The sequence below is a fragment of the Filicampus tigris genome, chromosome 2, assembly GCF_054856515.1.
Source record: "Filicampus tigris isolate MCC_2025a chromosome 2, RoL_Ftig_1.0, whole genome shotgun sequence".
Classification (NCBI taxonomy): domain Eukaryota; kingdom Metazoa; phylum Chordata; class Actinopteri; order Syngnathiformes; family Syngnathidae; genus Filicampus; species Filicampus tigris.
This window is the reverse complement of record NC_141218.1, coordinates 24,036,094-24,057,507: the sequence shown is the minus strand read 5'-3', so window position 1 is coordinate 24,057,507 and position 21,414 is coordinate 24,036,094. Positions and strand designations below refer to the sequence as shown.

At 42.6% G+C, this 21,414-nt stretch overlaps 1 protein-coding gene and 1 long non-coding RNA gene across 25 annotated transcripts in view; one reads left to right on the top strand and one right to left on the bottom strand.

Moving 5' to 3' along the window:
- The first annotated feature begins 8,281 nt into the window (after window positions 1–8,281).
- Window positions 8,282–9,235, top strand: LOC147151843 (uncharacterized). The gene is made up of 4 exons (XR_015089805.1): window positions 8,282–8,322; window positions 8,607–8,722; window positions 9,003–9,085; window positions 9,185–9,235. It is a non-coding gene; the product is annotated as an uncharacterized LOC147151843 (long non-coding RNA).
- Window positions 9,236–10,166: 931 nt separating this feature from the next.
- Window positions 10,167–21,414, bottom strand: part of LOC147151836 (protocadherin gamma-C5-like) — a 262,710-nt gene continuing 251,462 nt past the window's right edge. For 18 of the 24 annotated variants that reach the window (XM_086018745.1, XM_086018616.1, XM_086018795.1 and 15 more), the window contains 4 exons: window positions 16,527–16,585; window positions 15,116–15,169; window positions 13,667–13,764; window positions 10,167–12,242 (listed from right to left, as the gene is read on the bottom strand). In XM_086018745.1, the coding sequence (XP_085874871.1) occupies window positions 11,959–12,242; window positions 13,667–13,764; window positions 15,116–15,169; window positions 16,527–16,585 (495 nt within the window). In that variant the 3' untranslated portion in view covers window positions 10,167–11,958. The remainder of the gene's footprint in view (window positions 12,243–13,666; window positions 13,765–15,115; window positions 15,170–16,526; window positions 16,586–21,414) is intronic. The other 6 variants (XM_086018786.1, XM_086018821.1, XM_086018720.1 and 3 more) reach the window with 1 other exon arrangement.

Here is a 21,414-nt window from a genome sequence, read left to right as displayed (position 1 = left end):
AACCAACCCTTAAAATGGATATTTCCCAAAACCCGTGGCCCAACACTACCTCTAACACGAGTCTCTTAACAAAACCGGGCCACTAAACGAAACCGTAACTGTAAACTAACCCTAACCTCTCACCAATACCCGAATCAAACCCTACCCCATAACGTAACACTATCCTCCGCTTCCAATAACTCAACGTCCCAATATTTTTGACCATAGAGTATATACTTGAGCCAAAGGGAGGTGCGAGGAGTTATGCATGCCTATTAGTCGGAAATATCGATGCGGCAGCTGCACCATTTCCACGGCAACACCTGTCGCCGTGGCACAGAGTTGTCTACATGCTTTTGTGTCACTGTGCATGGCACACAAGCACATTTTCATGGCTCGCATGGGTGAATTTTGTGTTTCCATGACGACGACAGCAGTGAAGAGAGGCTGATGAGATACTGAGCACTGTACTGGGGGTGTGGTGGCTGCAGGGGCTGAACGTGTGTGTGTGTTCATGGGGTTGAAGGATTGTAGAAGAGGGATTGGGGTTATGTATGTGTGGGCAGGGTGGGGGTAGAGATGCCAAAAACCTTATTGCACCAGATGGACACTCCTGATGCCCTAAAACGGCCGTCCAAGCTTTTGTTGCATCACAGACTGGTTCCACGTGAAACAACACTTTCACTAACTGCATAGAAAACAAATAAAAATATGTATTAAATACACAACTCATCATTACGCTGATTTTTGGTGTAAGAGTTGCCCTGCTTGTTTCTATTCAACGAATCAGTCCCATATTGGATAATGGGAGGCAGTGACGCCCGAATGCCAACGTCAGACTTCACGAATATAGACGGATTTTGGGCCGACACACGTGTTGCAGACAAACGTAGTGTCTCGTAGCCAATTTTGAGTTGTCTTGACGCATCGTAGCCCGTGTAGTGTGATACATTCAATGATTGGTCGTTTGGCGTCTGGGACGCGTCACGACCACCACGGCGAAAGTCTGGCATGTCAGAGATTTTCAGAGCTGGGCCGGTCCCTGGGCCAGATCGGTCGGACCCTCCGGCCCGGCCGGATGCCCATTTTTTGGGCGGGGGCTTGGGGCTGACCAATTTCTTGGTCTCTTTATCGTTGTAGCAGGCACAATATCCATTGTTGTCGCTGTCTTTTTGAAATGACGCCCCCCGACTTGGAACGTAACTGTTTCAAAACAACTTGTGTCCACGAGTATAGTCAAGCTATGCGCAGCACTCAAGAATGACGCTGGCACATCAATGTGGAGTTCATGCACTTCATCTGGCGTCTTCCCTACTTCCGAAAATACCCCGTAGCAAACCTGATGTATATAGTGGTTTGCTGGTATCTTTTATTTTGAAGGCCGTGAAGGAGGGGAAGTGTGTAAAATAAATAAGTAACTTGTTGACTGCGACTTCTGGCCGTCTGTTGGACCCAAATATTTATACAATACGACAAAACCAACCCCGTGGCTCGCAATAGAAGTAAGCACACGCAGTTAGGTAAGTATTAAAGTACTATGGCGCATTTTGAAGCGTGTCCACAGCGGGTTTGAATAGTAAATTAGCCAACTAATGATCCTTAAAAAGCCTCTGCTGTTAGTATCCCTCCCGCGGCGGCGTCAATCACGGACACTTTATTTTTTTTGTGTGTGGAGAACCCAAAAGCAGGAAGCAAAAATTAAGTGCAATATAAGGTACTTATTCATACAAAATCAAAAAGGACACAAGGCACTAGGATGATTAAAAAAAAAAAAAGCAAAGACAAAAGAGGAACTAAACAAACACTAGGACAGGACTAGGACTAGGACTAGGACTAGGACTAGGACTAGGACTAGGACTAGGACTAGGACTAGGACTAGGACTTGGACTAGGACAGACTGATGACCATTGACAGACAACAATGAACCACCCATGACTGGAAGAAAGCGAGGAACTAAATACAGACAAGTTGACGATACAACGAGGAACACCTGGACAAGACAGAGGGTAGGAGGGAGCTGATTGGCTAACACCAGGGACCGGGATGACAAGCATATGTGGGCTCAATAACCTAACGAGAGACAGACAAACAAACACAAGGAAAAACATGACACTAAAGTCAAAAAACAAACTCAAAAGACAGATTATGACATTCCCACTATAGAAATAAACTTTACTTGGCTTTGACATGTGTTCAGAGGCACGGGTGGATGCACCAGATTTTTTAGATCTCAACTTTTCACAAATGCTGATGAGGAATACAATATTTTTAGTTCAGTCTTCCTGTGGCCACAGACCGGCACCACAATTGTTGGGAACCAATGACATCGAATGCCTGGGGACCAAAACAATAATCACTGTACACAGTATTTATTTTTTCAACACTGCCAATAGATCACGTGACCTTGACGTACACACCTGGCTTGTGTCATCACACCTTGCATTGTAAAGCACTTACAACAAAGCATTGACACGCCCTTCTCTCTGAGCCTAAATTCAGCGCTCCTTCCCTTTCTCACTAGCTCATTGCATGTCTCTCTCCCCCCGTCTTTCCAGTCTCTCAGTTTCTCTCCCCCTGTCTGTTTTCCATCCTCCCAGCTGAGAAAACCGGCGCGAGGGCTCTTGGCAGAGCAGATGAGACCAGAAGATGCCTGCACTAAGAAAGCGCAGAGAGGGGCCTTTTCACATGCAGAGGGGAAAAGAGCTTTGAAAGAGAGCATTGTGCTCTTTGCTGTGATTCAGTCCAGCCTGCAGCCAGCACATTACTGTGTCGCTTTAAATCAGGCTAGTGTTAGCCATAGCAACATTCAGGCACCAGTGCTTCAGTGCACCAGATTAATTGATGCCGCCTTTTCTTTTAGCTAAAGAGAAGACAAATTAGAATAGTGTGTGAGAAAGATGCTAAATTTGGTGTTGACTAAACCAAGGACTTAAAGATGTTAGGAGGTAGGATGTTTTTGTCAAGCCTGCTATACTTTCAGACACAAATCAATTTAACACAATATGTACTCTTTGCAGTGGTGAAGATGAACGATACAAAACAAATTATTCTTTTTAAAATTCATTGTAATTCAACTATTATTATTATTATTATTATTATTATTGAGGATAAGCGGTTTGGATATTATTATTATTAGGGCTGGGACGTTACACAATTGTCCCAATCCGATACGGATCCCGATACTTGGGTTACGATCCGATACGTATTGCGATACTTAAATATTATAAAGATTTATTTTTTAAAAAACTGAGGGATGTGTTTCCAAAGTTTTAACTTAAGTGCCATTTGACATTTATTCAAGTGTCATGATTGAAAAGTGCATAAACTGTTCCAGTAACTGTTCCTGATATACACGAGTGCAATAAATAAAACTCCATTCACAAAGCTCAACTTTAAGACACTCAAATGTTCCAAAAGTATGTTATAAAACATGTAAAACATAAAGGTATCGATACTTCATCAACATATCGATACTTGGTATAGGCATAAAAAGTATCACGATACATCGTGATACGATATTTTTTCCAAGCCCTAATTATTGTTATTATTATTATTATTATCCATCCATCCATTACCTATACCACTTATCCTCACAAGGGTCGCAGGCGTGCTGGAGCCTATCCCAGCTGTCTTCGGGCAGTAGGCGGGGGACACCCTGAATTGGTTCCCAGCCAATCACAGGGCACACAGACACAAACAAACATCCACACTCATAATCACACCTAGGGGCAATTTAGAGTGTCCAATCAACCAACCATGTATGTTTTTGGAATGTGGGAGGAAACTGGAGGACTCTGAGAAAACCCACGCAGGCACAGGGAGAATATGCAAACTCCACACAGGTAGGCCGTAGCCGGGATCGAACCCACGACCTCTGAACTGTGAGGCGGTCGTGCTAACCACTGTGCCGTTTATTATTATTATTATTATTATTATTATTATTATTATTATGGATGTTCGCGACCACTATTTTTTTTCATAGTATTTATTCTTTGAGTACTCACAGATATTATGAGTACTGATGCCTCTATAGTACTTTTGATTTATCACATTTCATTTAACACAAGGACAAAATATTGTGAACAAAGACGTTTCTTTCAGATGATGATTTGCCGCTTTGTCAAACATCCACGGTATCGCACTACTGCCAAGGAGGACTTACACAATGCCAGATTTTTTTTCCCCTTAAGTATTGGTGGTTGGTATCGGCAGCCACCATGAGTACCCAATACGTTAAAACAAGGCCCATCCCTCATATATTATTAATGCCCCTACACACCAATCCGATGTCAGCCGTCATGTCTAATTGTGGTGTCGGCCTAGAAGTCGACACGTCAGACCAGAAAATGACGGAAGAACACACTGCAAAAGCCGACGGAAATACCAACTACTCCGGACCTTCTGCGCATGCATGAGAAGAAGTACCCCTCAATGCAAGTAAAAAAAGAAATCCTACCTGGTATAACCAGTTGTGTTTCAATAACTTCCCGTAATTTGCCTTTCATTACTCGATCGGCGTAGCCTTTGATGGTGATGTCGAATAACGGCGGTCTTTCTTGAATTTGAGTGATTAATTTGTCTTTGCGCTCTCCTGTCCAGCCAGCCATTATGTCCATAGAGGAGATGCTCTTCAGCTTGAACTGGTGCCTTAGGCAAAGTGGGGGGGATTATGACCAGCTCGTATAGATCATGGTAACCAGCAGCCTTTATCAATGCAGTAGCTGGTTGTTATGGAAACCTTAATCATGCGATCAAAAAAAAATGACGGTGTCAAAAGGGGGTTGGATTAACTTCGAAAATAACGCGCTAAATTGACAGCCCTAATATATATATATATATATATATATATATATATATATATATATATATATATATATATATATATATATATATGTATATAAATCGTCCATATTTTTACATAAAGCTGAAATAAAATCAGTCCAATGTGACACCTACAAGCTCGTAGAGATCAAATAAATGACTTCCTCCGTGACAGTGTCAATCAAAACTAAGCTTGTATAATAATATATATATATATATATATATATATATATATATATATATATATATATATATATATATATATATATATATATATATATATATTTTTTTTTTTTTTTTTTTATGTATATTGGATCGCATAAAGATATGTTTGTGCAGGTGTGCCTAACAAAGCTATCACTGGGTCTATGTAGGAGTAACTGAGGTCCTGCAGGGTTTTCAAAAGTCTATTTATGGATATGGCTGAGTGAGTCAGGAGAAATTGGTTCGTCCTGTACATTTTTTATGAGGTGCATCCATCCAAAGAAAAGGAGGGCAGTCTTCATCTTCTGATTTGCAGGAGACCAATTTAGCCCCTCCAAAGATTTCACACGCAATTTTATCAAAGTAGTATAATGTCACTTAAGTGAATGGTGGCATTGTAAACAACACACAGTATATGCCATCCCAGACTTATTCCCTTAGACGAAGTCATGTGTGTCATTCGGGAATAAATTCAGCGCATTGTTCAAGCACAGAGTAGCACTGTGTCCTCTAACATGTGTGGAGCTGCCATGACACACAGCTGCAGCAAAGCGGGACAAATAGGGCGGGTTGCGGAGGTGGGGTACAAGGGAAGGAAGACGAGAAGACGTTTGTAGGGGGCAGACTCCTTCCTTTTCACTGGACTCACGCGGGAGGAAGCGGTGAGCGCGAAGAGGCGCCAACTTCCTGTCCCATGACATCACATCCTGCTCTTTCCTAATGAGGATCAGATGTAACCCTCAGTGGCGGGAAATGAGATCCTGCTTTTTCTTTCCCTGTGGCTGCTCATCAATGAAAGTAGAGGCCATTCATTTTGCTGCTCAATGCTTTTGCGTGACTGTTTCCTAACCTATGCTCTGCTTATTGTTGACTTTAGTATGCAAAACAATTATATTAAAAGTTATTTTCTTATGGGCGGCACGGTGGTCGACTGGTTAGCACGTCCGCCTCACAGTTCAGAGGTCGCGGGTTCGATCCCGGCTCTGGCCTCCCTGTGTGGAGTTTGCACGTTCTCCCCGTGCCTGCGTGGGTTTTCTCCGGGCACTCCGGTTTCCTCCCACATTCCAAAAACATGCATGGTAAGTTGATTGGATACTCTAAATTGCCCCTAGGTGTGATTGTGAGTGCGGATGTTTGTCTCTGTGTGCCCTGCGATTGGCTGGCAACCAGTTCAGGGTGTCCCCCGCCTACTGCCCAAAGACAGCTGGGATAGGCTCCAGCACGCCCCGCGACCCTTGTGAGGAGAAGCGGTACAGATAATGGATGGATGGATGGATGGTTATTTTCTTATATAAACATACACACAGACAAAAAATATTTTTCCTAAAACATTTTATTTACACAGTGTTGCAAATTTTACACTCATATTGAAATCTCTGGACAATTTTGTGTCATGTGGATGTTTTTGAAATGTATATGTAAAATGTAAGTCTACAAAACCCGAAATACGGAGCAGAACACTCAAACTCCACACAGGAAGTTCCTGACCTGAAATTTGAACTCAGAATCTTATGACTGTGGTTCAGATGTGCCAACCACTTGCTCCTCGCAAAAAAAAAATCTGCATAAGTATATTTACTCTCCTCTGGTTTGTCTTTGTTTTCTGACTAATGTTATTAAGTGAAAGAGGTCATGCATGGTATTGGATAATTCTGCTATACGTCACTGGATTTATTTCTAATGTGCATTTGTATCTGTGTTGCTGTGTCTAATGAGTGGGAATGTGCTTAATTAGGCGAGCCGGGAGGGGACTGTAAAGGGGCCACGAGAGAACAAGCGCTTCTCTATTCTCTTTCGTCACATTCAGCGACTGGAGACACAACCAGTCTCTGTGAGTCATCATCTGATGAAGTGACTTTGAAGCTATACATTAGACGCACCACAATAAAGACCCTTTCTATCCCCCTTTCACCCCTCCTTGACAATTCATCGGTCATCTGCTCTACTGTAGCATATTAGTAGGAGTACTCATGGGTTGGGTGGACAGGAAATTCTATTTAGTAATAAAATCTCATTGTGTTTTTTTATGTATTAGAAAGACTGTTGTCATGCTCTGACTGCATTTATTGTGAGGAAAACATGATTATAGTCGTCTTTGTCATTGTTCTTGGTTTACAACAGTTATGCGAAACCTGTAGATTTGCAGGGTAACCCCTAGACTTGCCTCATTTCGCACGTTAGCCAATCACACTGGTCATCCGCTTGGAATTGACTTCTTTTCATGCAAAGTTACACAGCAAAAATTGGAGTGTTAAAATATTGGAGTCAAATGTTTCAGTTTATTTCAATCCCAAAAGTGTATTTTTAACACTGTCTGGAAGTTGGTGTTGGAGTTATTTGACAGAGTTGATTTATTTAGTGTTAGCCAACTCTGCATAGAGTTAATTATAAGATTCGCCCACTCGATTAGAACTGCTCTGCCGCAAAGACTTCTGGGCATGCGAAGTGCTACAGTTAAATGTAGCTGTTCCTTTTTTTATTAACAATGTTATTTTCATGTTTAATTGTTAAACAACCAAAGACGTGTTAAGTTCACTCTTACATCAGGGTTGGACCGGTAGTGTTTTCTTTTTTTAGCAATGGGGTACTGTGACTGAAAGTGGCAGTGTGTCAGATGAGTTTCTGCCACAAAACAGCGAGAGAATTCTCTCCATGTACCTGTCCCTGTCATGTAGTGGTTTCACACTTAGGATTAAATGAGGATAATCAATTCACCTAAAGCTAATTTGTGTAATGGGAGTTCATGCAACGAAAAAAAAGAAAACGAAATATAATAAATTGAAATATTTTTAACACTTGTGGGATTGAAACTAACACTTACCAGGTTGTTAAATATATCTCAGCAGTGTTACCACTCTACTCCAATAATGTTGTTAAGTAACTCTGGCACAGTGTAAAATGGTTCACTCTTTGTAAAATGTTCATTCAACTCTGTAGAGTGTGGAGCTATATAAACCCTGAAAAAGTGTTGAAATTGTCTCTGTGGGAGTCATTTTAACACTCAACTTTTTGCTGTGTATGCAAGAAGATTTTTTTTTAATTATTGTGAAACCATAACAACATCCAACATTAAAACTGACTGTTTTAATTTGTTCATGTCTTAAAGGGAAGTCAACCCACAAATTGAAGAATATGTTCTATACAGGCACACTAGTCGAAACATGGCACAATCTGATTAATATTGTGTTAAGCAGTAAAATCCAACTTTTTTAGTCATTTCAGAGGTCGGCCATTTTGTCACTTCTCTCGACTGAAAATTACATCACAGTTGCTCAAGGCTCAGATAACGACCAATCATGGCTCAGCTTCAGAGAACAGGTGAGCCATAAAATGTTACTTAAAAGTTGTCTGAAAGGTTTAAACATGGCAGTTTGACAGAGTAATGAATTTCCTTTAGATAAAATGAGAATTTTCTTCCTTCTAAATCTGAATTGTGAATCTACATTGTGTTAGAGCATCAACATTCCACTATACTGTATGTCACCAGGGAATCAAACTGTGCCACAGTGTTGTACTATGTCTGACTCATCTATGTGTGCGTGTGCGCTTGTTTTTCCTGTATTTTGTCTGACTAATGTTTCAATGTGTTTGTCTTCCTGCAGCTCAGCAGGACCACACCAACATGGCTGCTGCACAGATTCAACACAGGGAGGGGAGAACAGCGTGCTCACTCGAGCTGACAGTTACCATACCAACCTTGGAACACAATGACAGAGAGGTGGGGAGAGGAAAGTCAGCCATTTTGGGTATGCAAATGGGTATGACTAATAATAATAATAATAATAATAATAATAATAATAATGATAATAATCATAATAATAATAATCATAATCATAATAATATCCCATGTGCTATTGGTCTTTTTTCAAGCAAGAAAGGACAGCATTGCTTTGGAGTTTCAGTCGGAAATTGAAACAATGCATTTTATCATTGATGGATTTCTGTGTGTCACACTTGCTGACTTGCGCAATACTGACTAATGAATTTGTTTATGATAGGGGGATAGTTCCTGTGTGACTAATGAAGAGGATGACAAAGTCACACAAGACAATGGTCAATGCATAGCCCATGTTCAGTGAAGGTAAGGGGGCGTGACTTATACATGTATAAATGTAATGCAAGTCTCCGAGATATTTTCGAAGTCACATTAACCATACCATTTGTTGACACTTTTCCAAAGCTGCATTATGACGCCGCCCTCGCTCCACATCTTCACCAAGCTTCCATCCCCCAACATCTGCAGCATGCAGCGAGTCACAGCCCGCCCACTTGCTCCTGCACGGTGACACCTCGGGAGGCTATTTATAGCTGCCTGTGTTTTGCGTCAAAAAGATCCTAGGAAGGTTCTTTGATTTTAACTGCAGTAGCCACTAAATACATGAATTGTTTTTAAAGAATTATCTGCATGATTAGGCTACCTAGATCAGGTTTGTTTGGTTATATAACGTACATTTTGTTACAGTTTCTCCTTTATTTGGGCCACTATATAATATGACCATGTCCAGTATCCTCATAAGACACTTTATCAAAGTCTAAAGATGTTCAGTACAAGAGCAGTAAAATTCTTGCCTTTGCTGCATTTTGAATGACACTGCCAGAAAGATTTTTATAATAATGTGTTCATTGTACTTCATCATTCTGAGGGCAACCAACATATTGACACATTACTGGCGCATATTATTTACATGTCTGGTTGTTGCTTAATTTGTTCATGTGTAATTGTTCTTCCTCCAAAAAGCTTCACAGTTGTTAGTGTGAGCTACTTTTCTTCTTATCGTTTGTTGGTGTGTCGAATGTTACTTTGCGGCCTCATGTTTGAAATTTTGTTCAGGATGAGAGCACAGCAATAAATTCTGGGATGCATTAGAACTTCCCAACATGGGTGCTGTGAGAGATCATCAAGGGTCCCACAGGAAATTATCCAAATTAATTACATTTCTGTGAAAATGATCATTAATCAGAAATATGTTTATTCATCTTCCTATGGCAGTGACTTACAGTGACAGGCAGAACAATTAGATGCTTTGTGGTGTGCTAGAGCTTTTCCGAATGTAAAGTACTGTATGTGCTTTGGTTTAATGAAGGTTGGGAAACACTGCATTAGATGCAAGGCATTAATATGTTGTATTGTTATGCAGAGAAATTAGACAATGGCAAAGATGGCTGATTTCATAATCTTTTTATTTGAAATGTCAGTGTTCAAGAGAAAATAAAACAGCAATATAAATATTAGCATAAAAATAAGAGTAACACAGGGACAAAGCGTGGCGAGGGGAGGGGGTCTAAGCATTTGATAAGAAAGATAATACAGCAGGATAGAGTAGTATTAGTTGAGCAGCGGACGGACATACACATATATAATATTTATAGTCATTTGTTCATATGGACAGAAAGAGAATGCACAAGATCAAATCACCGCAAAAAGAACATTGAGAGGTTACAGAAGGATAGAAACATATTCATATTTTTTGTCGTTTCTTTACAGGGTGATAAAAGATAGAAGAGAAAATGAACACAAAAATATGCGCAACACATATCACAAGTTAACTAGTCTACGTGTGTCACTTATCTAAAGTTATCTTTAATTTGTTTTATTTACACTGAAGTGTTAGTTGGCATGGTGCTTAGTTACTACATTGCAACACAAACTGTTGAAGAACATCTCAGATTTTCATTTATAATTGTTGTTTTTTTTTTTCAAATCTGTGGTTTTCTAAATTTTCTTGGAAAACAAAATGCAACACATTCCAGTAGTGAGCCACGCTTTGTGGAGAAGGACTTTTGATTTTGGAAAAGGTTGGACGGCGGCAGTCCCTACAACACAAACACCTGGCTCATACCATCAACAGGACTTGTATTTATTTACAAGTGAGCGGATGGGGGTGGGGGAGCATTTTTAATATTGGCAAAGGACGAGCATGGCGAGTGGTATCACCTCGGCGAACCCTTGACCCCAGCCTGGGACAGTGCATTGAGCTAGTGGTGGGTGGGGCAACAGTGGTTCCTCTGTACATTCAGTGGTTGGAGTCCAGGTTGCCCACCCTGTTGGGCCAATGGAACAATGATTTGGTAGCGGTCACCAGCCGGACTTCATATCTTATGCATACAATTGCTTTATGCTATTGCAGCATACAAAATAACGTTGACAATGAGGGCAAATACTTTATCCAAATGTGATTTCAACCAGACGTCAGTGCAAAATTTCAGGTTGGCTCTCAACGTGGGGCAGTGAGGGGCTGGGTTGGGGGAGGGAGCGGCTGGACACCACCTGTTGGCTCTTATTGTGGGTGCATGCTTTACAGGAGGTTAATGTTGTACTTTTTTGAACTATGGTTACAAAAGTCTTTTTTTTGCCAGGTAAATGCTACATGTGCATTCTGTTTACCAGCGATTTGGCAGAGGGCGGGGAGGGGGTGTGGCGTCCTCCTCTTTTGCTTTTGCAATGCATAGTTTGCAACTCTAAACTAGGACAATGCGGTTTGAACCTTTAAAGAGCATGCAGACGAGTTTGTAATAGCGGTAAAAGAACAGCCTTCTTATCTCCGCGGAAGGTATGCTTGAAGATCCTGCAAAGGCCGAGCCTACATCGAAATATCATGGCGACTAGCGTACTGACAACAGCTGACTTCCCGCTCGAAGGAAAGAGCACAATAAATCCAACATGAAAGACAAAACATTTCTCTGAATACATCACTTGCTTCTAAGCCTTATCAACCTTGGGAGGTTTCTTGTCTTAGCCAAAATAAATGAAAAGAAAATCACAATAACCCCCCATACCCAACCAGCAAGTATCGACTGATTACAAGGCGAAGGATTCGGTATGTTTAGACTCCTAAAAACCTTCAGGACACTTCCAAAGAACCATCAGAACTGTCCATCGTGCGATACCTCATGGTGGGGTGTGGGGGGTTTCAGCTCTCGTCAGACCAGATTGAGCATTTTCCGCCTCCATTTCTATTTCTTCTCCTTCTTGGTGGACTTCTTCTTGGAGGCGGGGGTCTGGGCGGCTTTCGGGGGCTCGGGCTGGCCCGGCTGGGGCGGTGGCAGCGCCTGCTGGCTGGCCTGCTGGGCCATGGCCTGCTGCTGCTGCTGCTGAGGATTAGAGGTGAGCGTGGCCGTGCTGCCGGGGATGTAGACATTCTGCCGGTAGTCGGGCACGTGCTGCAGGGTGAACTGGGGGCTGTAGCGGGTGCTCAGGCCCATCGTGCCGGGTCCAAGGGTGCCGGTCGCCTCGCTCACTGATAGGTGAAAGGGCAGGAGGGCGTGGGGGTGAGGGAGATGGAAGGGGGAAAACTTGTTAGGAAACAAGAATGTGAAAAGTGGGTGACATCTGAGATTTGTTTTGCTTTGTGTTAAGAGGCAAAATTGCAACTACAAGTGAGCTTCTAACTGTGCGAGAACAGGGTTTGTTCACCCAACCGGCTAGTAAAAATTAGTTAAGGTGGGATTTTTGAAAACGTTCGCATATAAACAATTCCTGTACAGAGCCGCAAAAATAATTACAAAATAATTATGTAATACACATGTCAGATAAGCACTTCATAAAGAAACAGGAGATTAGTACTCTGTGTTGGTTTGGAATCCAAATGTGACTGTTGGATAAAGTAGCTGTTTAGTGACTCACATTAACTAACTCATTCAGTGCCAAGGACATATTTACGTATATGTCTTGACATACTGTAAAAATATGTCTTTGAGATTTAATGAGTTAATCAATTAATATTTATTTAAAAAGGAAGCATTGTGGTCAGCCGTTATTTGTGTATTTGTTCATTATTATGAAATACATGAAAATGTGTTACATTTTAGTGCTGCTATCTTGACGAAGTCTGATGTCTCTTGTTTTGTCCTCTGCTCTGTGTGCATCACTGCTCAGCTCATAATTCTTTCTCAGCCTCTGCAATGCAGAGCCACAAGCGCAACCCTCCTGCCCCGAAACCCACCGATTTACTTGCTCCTTTACCTAAACATGCATGGAAAATACATAGTGCTTACTTCTAGTATTGACAAATGTGCCCAATATCCCCCTTCATTCCTATCTGTGACTTTAGAGGTGACCTTCATCATGTATCGCACATTCTTTTCCTTCCTAATGACACGGATGGGCCACTCGGGCTTATTTTGTGCTGACGTGGGTACGGCTGAGCACAAGGAAGGAGAATTCTTTTTCCATGCCTCTGACAATGAGATGAAAACAGCAATGGAAACTTGACTGATGACTTGGAAGCTTGTTTGCCAAATAGTTGGTCCCTCCTCAGTTTCATTTTTTTCTTCTTTTTTTTAAATTAAAACGTTGCTTTTATAGTCCACATTAAGCTTCTTTTCTAACTGAGTCACCAATGTGTGAGCTCTGTTTGAGTGCAGGAGAGAGAACATGGGAAGTGAATGTGGTACCTTGACATTTTGACTATTTTTTTTCCAATTCAAAACATTCTTGGAAAAAAACGGAGCTATTTCTCCAATAAACATTTTCCACAAAAAAAAGAAAAAACGTGAATTGGCTTCCCCAACAGCCCCCCCAAAAACGCTTTAAAATTTTGGCTCGCAACACCAAGCAAAAAAAAAAAATCATTCAGGCGACAAACCATTCAACTCACACTACTGTATTTATTTTTAAACAATAGCAGCATTGAGAGGGGAGGGTTGCCACTGAATGTCTTACCATTAGCCGCAGCCATCAGGGCCTGGAGCTGCTCAGCTTCAGTTGGGGGTTGGGGCCAGGGGCCGGTTCCCATGGCAACCTCGGGTCCTCCGGCAGCCCTGCGCATGTGGGAGAGGAGGAGAAGATGAAGTTAAGTTCGACTGTAAATAGGCGGTGGGTCATGCTTGACATTTTCTGTGTTGGTGGCAAAGCAGCTGAGGAAGAGTGGAGCGCTGATGCGTCACAGTGACAACTTAGCGTGTTTGAAACTTAACACAAAGTCGAACAATACGTGCACGCTTTCTGTCGTTTCTTTGAGCAAAAGTGGTTGAATATTTAATACTGATGCTGTCATCAAAATGGGTTGATGCAAATTCATCATTTCCATGTGGGCAAACTCCAGACAGGCTTGTTTATTCAAAGAGTGCAATTTGCGTGTGTCGGGAACAAAGCAGAGCTGCAATCTATCATTGTTCACATAGTCACACTAGTGCTGCACGAACGCAAGCTGTGCTACTAACAACTGGGTCACGCTGATTTATAATCTGGGTTATACTAGTGATGCACAACAACCAACAGGATCGCCATAAACAGTCCTGCCCTTCGCAAGAATTAAATGGAAAGACGATTAACTGGGGGGAAAAGAAGGGGGCTTACGTGCCCCGACACCTGCTTTGCAAAACTCGACAATGTTTTTTCTTCCAGCCAGTGAGAACCAGGCCCTGGTTTGAAGCCGCCATCGCCCTCTCATCACAAAAGATAAAAAGCGAGCGCTTCATTTAAGCTAAACGAGCTTCTCATTTATCACATCCTGTGGCTGTTGAGCTCTTCCTGTGGTCAGTATTATCACTTCCTGTGGGTGGGATTGGGAGTTGCGGTTCAGAGGGAGGACGCTCGGTCCGACCAGGCCGGCGTTTATATCCTCCGGCCGCGTTTTATTGCCTCGCTGGGGACATTTTAGGCACATCCAACCTCAGTCTGCAGATAACCACATGCTGCTCATGCTGCCTCTGCCTCAATGGCATGTTGACCTCAAGAGAGCGACACGGCCTCTTCCCTGCCGTCCACTTGATAAATTACATGTGATATTGTTGGGCTACAACCACTATGCACACACAAACATTAAGGCAACACAGTGAAGCCCAAGGAAATTACACAAGCTCCATTTTGTTTGGTTTTGCACACATATATATGGCACGACACTGCACGCAAAGAAGTGCCACAGTCCTTCCTATGCCACAGCAGGCATTGTGGCCTAAATGCACACGGCTCAACAAAGCCCATCAAACTTTTAGGGAGACTAACACAAGCTCTATGAGTTAGATACAGCTATACACACACTCAGCCTGGGTGCACTATCACAGGAAACTCTCCACCCTTATAAACCAATCAGGTCCAATTCATTTTCACAAACGCTGGTCAGCTACAAAGGGCAGAGAGTGACCACACTTTCTATGTCTAAATTAGTACCTTGTCCCACTCTTCGGCGTCCATCGTATATGTGTACCGTATGGCATGTGGGGACTAAAAGCACAACATACATTATACAGTCTGACAGTCATGTTTACTTTGTGCATGTACACTTGCACAACCTAATGAGGCCAAAGGCAAGAGTTGCAGTTTTGACTGACACTGTCACAGAGGTATTCATTGTGGTTGTAGTTTGTAGTGTTATACATGTTCAAATAGTTTTCCACCTCTCCAGCAGCTAAATAATGGGATCATAATACTATGTTAGAAACAGCTCTCAGTTTGATGCAACACGTTTCTGCACCACTGGTAAAGTAAGTAAAGTAAAACCACAATAAGAAACACACTGATGAAGAAACACTTCTCTGACAGTGTCATTCCTAATTGAGCAGTATTATTGTATTCACAAAAGGAGGTCATTTTATTGGTGCGTGTGTGTGTGTGTGTGTGTGTGTCAGTAGGATTAGGTCAACACCAGCCATTTACTGTTTACTTAAGCCCCTCATTCAAAAACTTCTACTTTGAACCCTGGTAAAATATTGTAACACAACTTTCTTTAAAATGATGACTCATTGTTATCATGGCATGGGAGAAACCACATGGTTCTACTGCCTTCATTTGTCAAGAAGTCCTCATGTCAATATTCAGACATGCAAGAAGTGGAGATCTATGAAGATGGACTTGGCTTACTCAAAGTGACTGAGAAAGTGGAGGCAGTATGCTCTATTCAGTGACATAGTAGCGATTATAACAAAGGCAGAATGTTTGATCCAGCTCCCGTTTAGAATCGTATCAGTACCCATTTACACGTCAGACATGGCAAGTAAGGTTTGCTTGATGTATCCATAATCACAGAAGTATTTATTTGGGGAAGAGCTTCCAGGCTTGCTTCATCCCCCCCAACCCAGCTAGTGTTTTAGGGACTAACATAGCACCACGTTGTGCAATAACCATTATCAAGTATTACCCCATGACAACATGGAGCAAAATAACAATTGCACGAAGCTGCAGCAATTAGCACACATTGGCCAAAAACGCAGTGTTTGGAAGGCAGAAATACGGCATGGCGTCGCGTTTGATTAGAAACACCCCTCGGATGTCAGTAAAGGAGGCGAGAACAACTGCATCGACCCCTCCCCCACCAGTTCTGGCGCTCATCTGCAGTACTGAGCAAGCAGAGAGGAGAGGAACGCGAGGGGGAGGAGGCTGCGGCAGCCATTTTAGAAAGCGGGGATGCATCGCTGAGGACTGTGTGAGGGGGAAAGACTACCTCACTGGGGTGAATTATAATGTAACCATAAGGTAAAGCAGTGTAGTAGCAGCTTAACAGCTATTTCCCATCCTTCTTCACCGATCATCATCATCATCTTCATTCTGTGAGTGTGAGCAAGAGAAGTGCATGTTTACTCACCCACTGGGTCCTGGTCTTTGTCCCTGGTTAAAACGCCAGTCATTGTTGGGGGGCTTTTGCTGCAAAGAGAAGAAAAGTTGCAACATGAGCCACACATTCAAGATCAACACACTTGATGAGGTTTCTCACTGGATTTCATGTGATGTTGTTTTTGTGGCTGACACATCTAAATGTATGCGTGCGTGTGCAGTTTTGCAGCAGGACAAAAAAAAACACAAGAAACCTCTGCACGCTCATGTTGTTCCAAGACTTGCGGAGGAGAAAATGCTAAACGAGCAGCACAAAATGATGCAAGTAACTGGACCACCGCAAAATGGAAAATCATAATGGTAAACGCAAACCTTAAATGTCTGCTTGATGAAAAAGAGACAAGGCAAAAATAGGCATCAGTTGGAAAAGTTGACTATGCTCCTGTTTTTTTCCGACATATCTCTAAACATTCATGTGACTCTCTATTACATGTTTCACAGTTAAGCAAGGTGGAAACTGTGAATGAAAAGTTAAAGACTGTATAAAATGATTAGTGAGAGAGTATAGATTCTCTGCTTCAAAATTTCTGCATTGTGTCACAAAAAAAGCAGTATAAAGTGAAAATCAACCCAAACATATTTTTTTCAAGAATATGTTCTATGCAAGCCCACTATTTGAAACAAGACATTCTGATTAATATTGCGTTTGTGAAATATGAGTTAAGCAGCAAAATCCACCCATTTTAGCCATCTTTGGGGGGCGGCCATCTTGTCACTTCTGAAAATAACATCACAACTGCTCAGGGCTCAGCTTCAGAAAACAAGTGAGCTGTGGTTGGTCGTTACCTGAGCCCTGAGACACTGTGATGTCATTTTCAGTCAACAGAAGTGACAAAATGGCCGCTCCCAGAGATGGCTAAAAACGGGTGGATTAACTCTTATTCCAAAAATGCAATATTTATCAGAATGCCTTGTTTCAACTAGTGGGCTTGCATCGAACATACTCTTGAAAAAAAATATGTTTGAGTTGACTTCCGCTTTAAGGGGGTGTCACACATCTGTTGGACCAATTCCTGTTCATAATTGCAGCTTTCAAGACAGGCTCCAGCTTCCCTGTGACAACAAACAGCGGTAGAGTAGTTGTCCCACTAACAACACTATTTCTCACGCAAAATCTTACTAAATTCTCCTGAGAACAGGCTACGCAGTATGAGCCATGTAGTCCCGCCTGTTCATGCCTTTCCCACTTCTTCCCAGCTTCTCTTGTTGTGCGCTGAAGCAGTGAATGGAGGCTGGCTGAGCGCCATGTTGCGCTGCCTAATCGACACAAGAGCTCCCCGGAGCGAGTGGCGGGGAAGATGATGCGGTGCATTATTAAAAGAGTTGTTCAAACCCCAGGGAATCATGGAAAGCTGGAAGATGGTCAGAATATTGTTACTTTTGTGATAAAAATGCACACTTTCCTCCCACATCACTCCGATAACAAGAAAACTGCGCAAATAAGGCAAAGATGAAGCAAAATCAGCATCCATTCCAAAATGAAACCACAACGGTTGTGAATGAGAAGAGGATGCTCAATCTCAATCCTAATCCACAGCTTGGCCGATGATTGCATTCAAAAAATGGACGGCTCTGATGAGCGCGAGCATGTGTGTTCGTCTGATAGAAAGCGATTGAGCTGTGAGTGAAGGCAAACATCCAGGAAGAGGCCCAGCATTCCAGCTGTGTGACTGGCTCCAGCACACAAACAATGCCGAGGTCAGGGATAAAGACTACAAAACACTGCTTGGATAAAAGGCTTCATTATATGTGTTCATTGGAGTGCATTTACATATCACAAGACCATATTAACGCATCCTGTTCCGACGTTACCATACGACAAAGCTGATCTGACAACTATAACAACTCATCCAAGCACAGTGTGGATTTGACCTTTCATACCAGCTTAAAGCACTTTTAGTCTGCATCTGTCACATATTTGAGGTAGACAAACAAATTACGACCTGCCTCAGTTGTCTCACCAGCGCATGAGGGCATCTGGCGAACATCTGTCAGTTTGAAGTAAAACATAAAAATACTTTTGTGACTGTGCATGCAGCAGCATTCAACTGGTATAACTAAATGGTTTGTGCAGACAAAATATGCTTCCTTCCATCTGGTGTTTTTTTTTTTTTTTTGAGGGGGCCTCTGGGAGACACACATGATAAACTGTATGATGGTTAAAATAGTTTGGCTGGACTGCACCTGGCGCTCTAACTGAAAAGAGGAAGTCATTTTTTGTTCTGCTGGTCTGACAATCTCTCTCACACACATTTCAATCTGTTATAAAAGCAAGCAATACGGTGTAGAATTCACCATCTTACTTCAATTGCTACTGATAAGAAGAACACATCCAGTATAGGAAACGTGACGTGTGGTTGATTTGAATTAACAAACACGAACAGGTAACTGACAAAACCCTGAGGACATTTTCCCAAAACTGCATGAGCCAGTTTTGTGTATGTGATGCTTAAATAGGAGCGTGCTGCATTTCCATAGCGACCCGACTAGCCTGCACATAAACAAACTATGAAGAGCTAACACAACACCTTGGTATTGATTACTTAAAAACTGCAAAAATGGGAATGGATGCTTTCAATTGTGAGCTGACGAAAGGAAGGACACTCTATTTTTAACCATTGCTCAGGGCATGTTAAACTAAGTGTTCCGGAGCAACACATTACAAAGGAATGGACATGGAAGCGAGAGAGCATTAGTCACTGGGGCTCACGGCTCACTTCTAAAATTACCCGCGATCGTGAGGCTCTTTGTGTGTCCCATTTAACACTCGCAACCGCAAGCACGGTCGCTAACATGATGGCCGCCGTTCTAAAAGCATTAAAGAAGCACCGTCTGCTGCCATGCGCGTAAAGCCGCCCATCCCTCATCCCTTTATCTTCTTCTCTTCCTCACTCACTCTGTTGTCCTCGATGCAAGCACGTGTCACGTGGAACACTGCGACAGATGGCACTCTGCTGACCTCGGGGGCCAAGCTAATTTAGTATAGAGGAAGTATGTTAAAAAGCTTCATGAAAATCAAACATAATGGGTAAAGCACATGACAAAAAGTGCATCCAGTTTTGTGCTGTACAGTTTGACTTCAGGTTAATTAACCTATCCTGGATAATGATGAGTCATACATTTGACTCTTCAAAGAGGCATCATTTTGCCCAAGGAAGTAAGAACAGAGTGCTGCAACTATTCAGCAGTGGACAACAGGAAGTCAGGGACCATACAAGTGACCCTGTGACTTCCTGTTCTGAACCGTGTTTTTTTTTTTCTTGCATTCCTTTGAGTATTTTCTTTCCTTAGTCCGCCTTCCTCTCCTTAACATCCCATCTTTCTCTGCTGTCGTTTTTCAGCCACTAAATCAACATTACAGAAAAATGTTTCTTTGTTTTATTTTTCTGGTGTCTCTTGCTCACCATCTGCTAGAAGCACTCGGGGTTCCTCCATTTCCCCTCACCATCTATTGGGGGTAACTATGCCCAAAGAGGGTCCAAACTGACAAAGAAACATTCACTTGAAAATATAAAATGATAAAGTTAGAGGGCTGTACCCAAACTTCTGCCTGTAAAAATATAATAATGCTATTTTTAAGATGTACTCATTTAACAATATCAGTAGTGTAATAGCAAAATTGCCAAGTCATTGCCATCTTTTTTTAACTGATTTAGTAAATAAGTTAAAAATACAAAAAATATTCTAACTGTGGTTGTAGTTTGCAGCGGAAGATGATTCAAAAATTGTCGACCCTCCTGGAATCCCTGAGTAATTGACGGACACTCAAAAAGGTTTGTAATTACCCTTACATGCTACGAAATGGTTTCAAACAACTTTTTTTCTACCTCACAAAGGTATGGCCTGACAAAATGAAGTTACTCCCCACACTTCAAATTAGTTCCTTGGCCCCAAGGCAGCACTAAATTATTTTAAAAGCAGACATGGCATTTGAGCATAAAAACAGTGAATAGGTACGTTTTTCAGTGAATAACAGAGCATAGGTTCCCCAAAATAAGCAATTTGAGGGGAACTCACTGTAAAAACGCCACTACTGTGTAACCAAACTAATAAATAAATCAGCATTGGATAGTCAGAATTTGTGGTTCAGTTGTGGCTAATGTTGTGGCCAGGGAGTTTGATTCTCTGAGAAACTTAGTTGGCCCCGCCCACCGACCCACCTGACCTGCATTAGTCTCCTCACCTCACTGGCTGAGTTCATAAGGTGCTTCCTGCTGAGAGTGGTGTTGAGCGTATTGTTGTGACTCATCATGGGTGTCTTCATGAACACAAAGTCACTCCTGCTAGATATGGTGGAGTAGCAGGGCCTGTAAGTGCGCGTGTGCGGATCCTGGGGGCCTCCCACCACCTCCATGTAACGGATGGGCCCGTCCGTGTTGAGCTGCAGGTGCAGGTCCTTGCTGGGCCTTTGGTGGTAGCGGCCGGACCGCTGGTGACCGTAGCAGCAGTAGCAGCAGTCGGAGTCGCCCATCCCGTGCCCGCGGTGCCTCAGGCATCGCACCATGAGGATGGCGAAAGTGATAAAAGACACACCTGATACACAGGCGAGAGAGATGATAAGGTACAGGGTGATGTCCGACATCCCGCTGCGCGGGGAGAACGGCGTGTGGTGAGGTCTCGCCGGAGCGTCATCCGCTACTCCCTTCTCGTCCACCGTGACCGTAATGTTCACCCAGCTGGACTTTGGCGGCTCGCCGTTGTCTTGGATGATGACCACAATGTCATAAGTGGAGCCGTCTTCTTCCTCAGCCCACTTGCGGGCTGTGCGGAGGTCGCCAGAGTGTGCCCCGATACGGAACATGCCGGCATGCGGCCCGGGGGCGATGGAGTAAAACAACCAGGCGTTGTGCCCGCTGTCG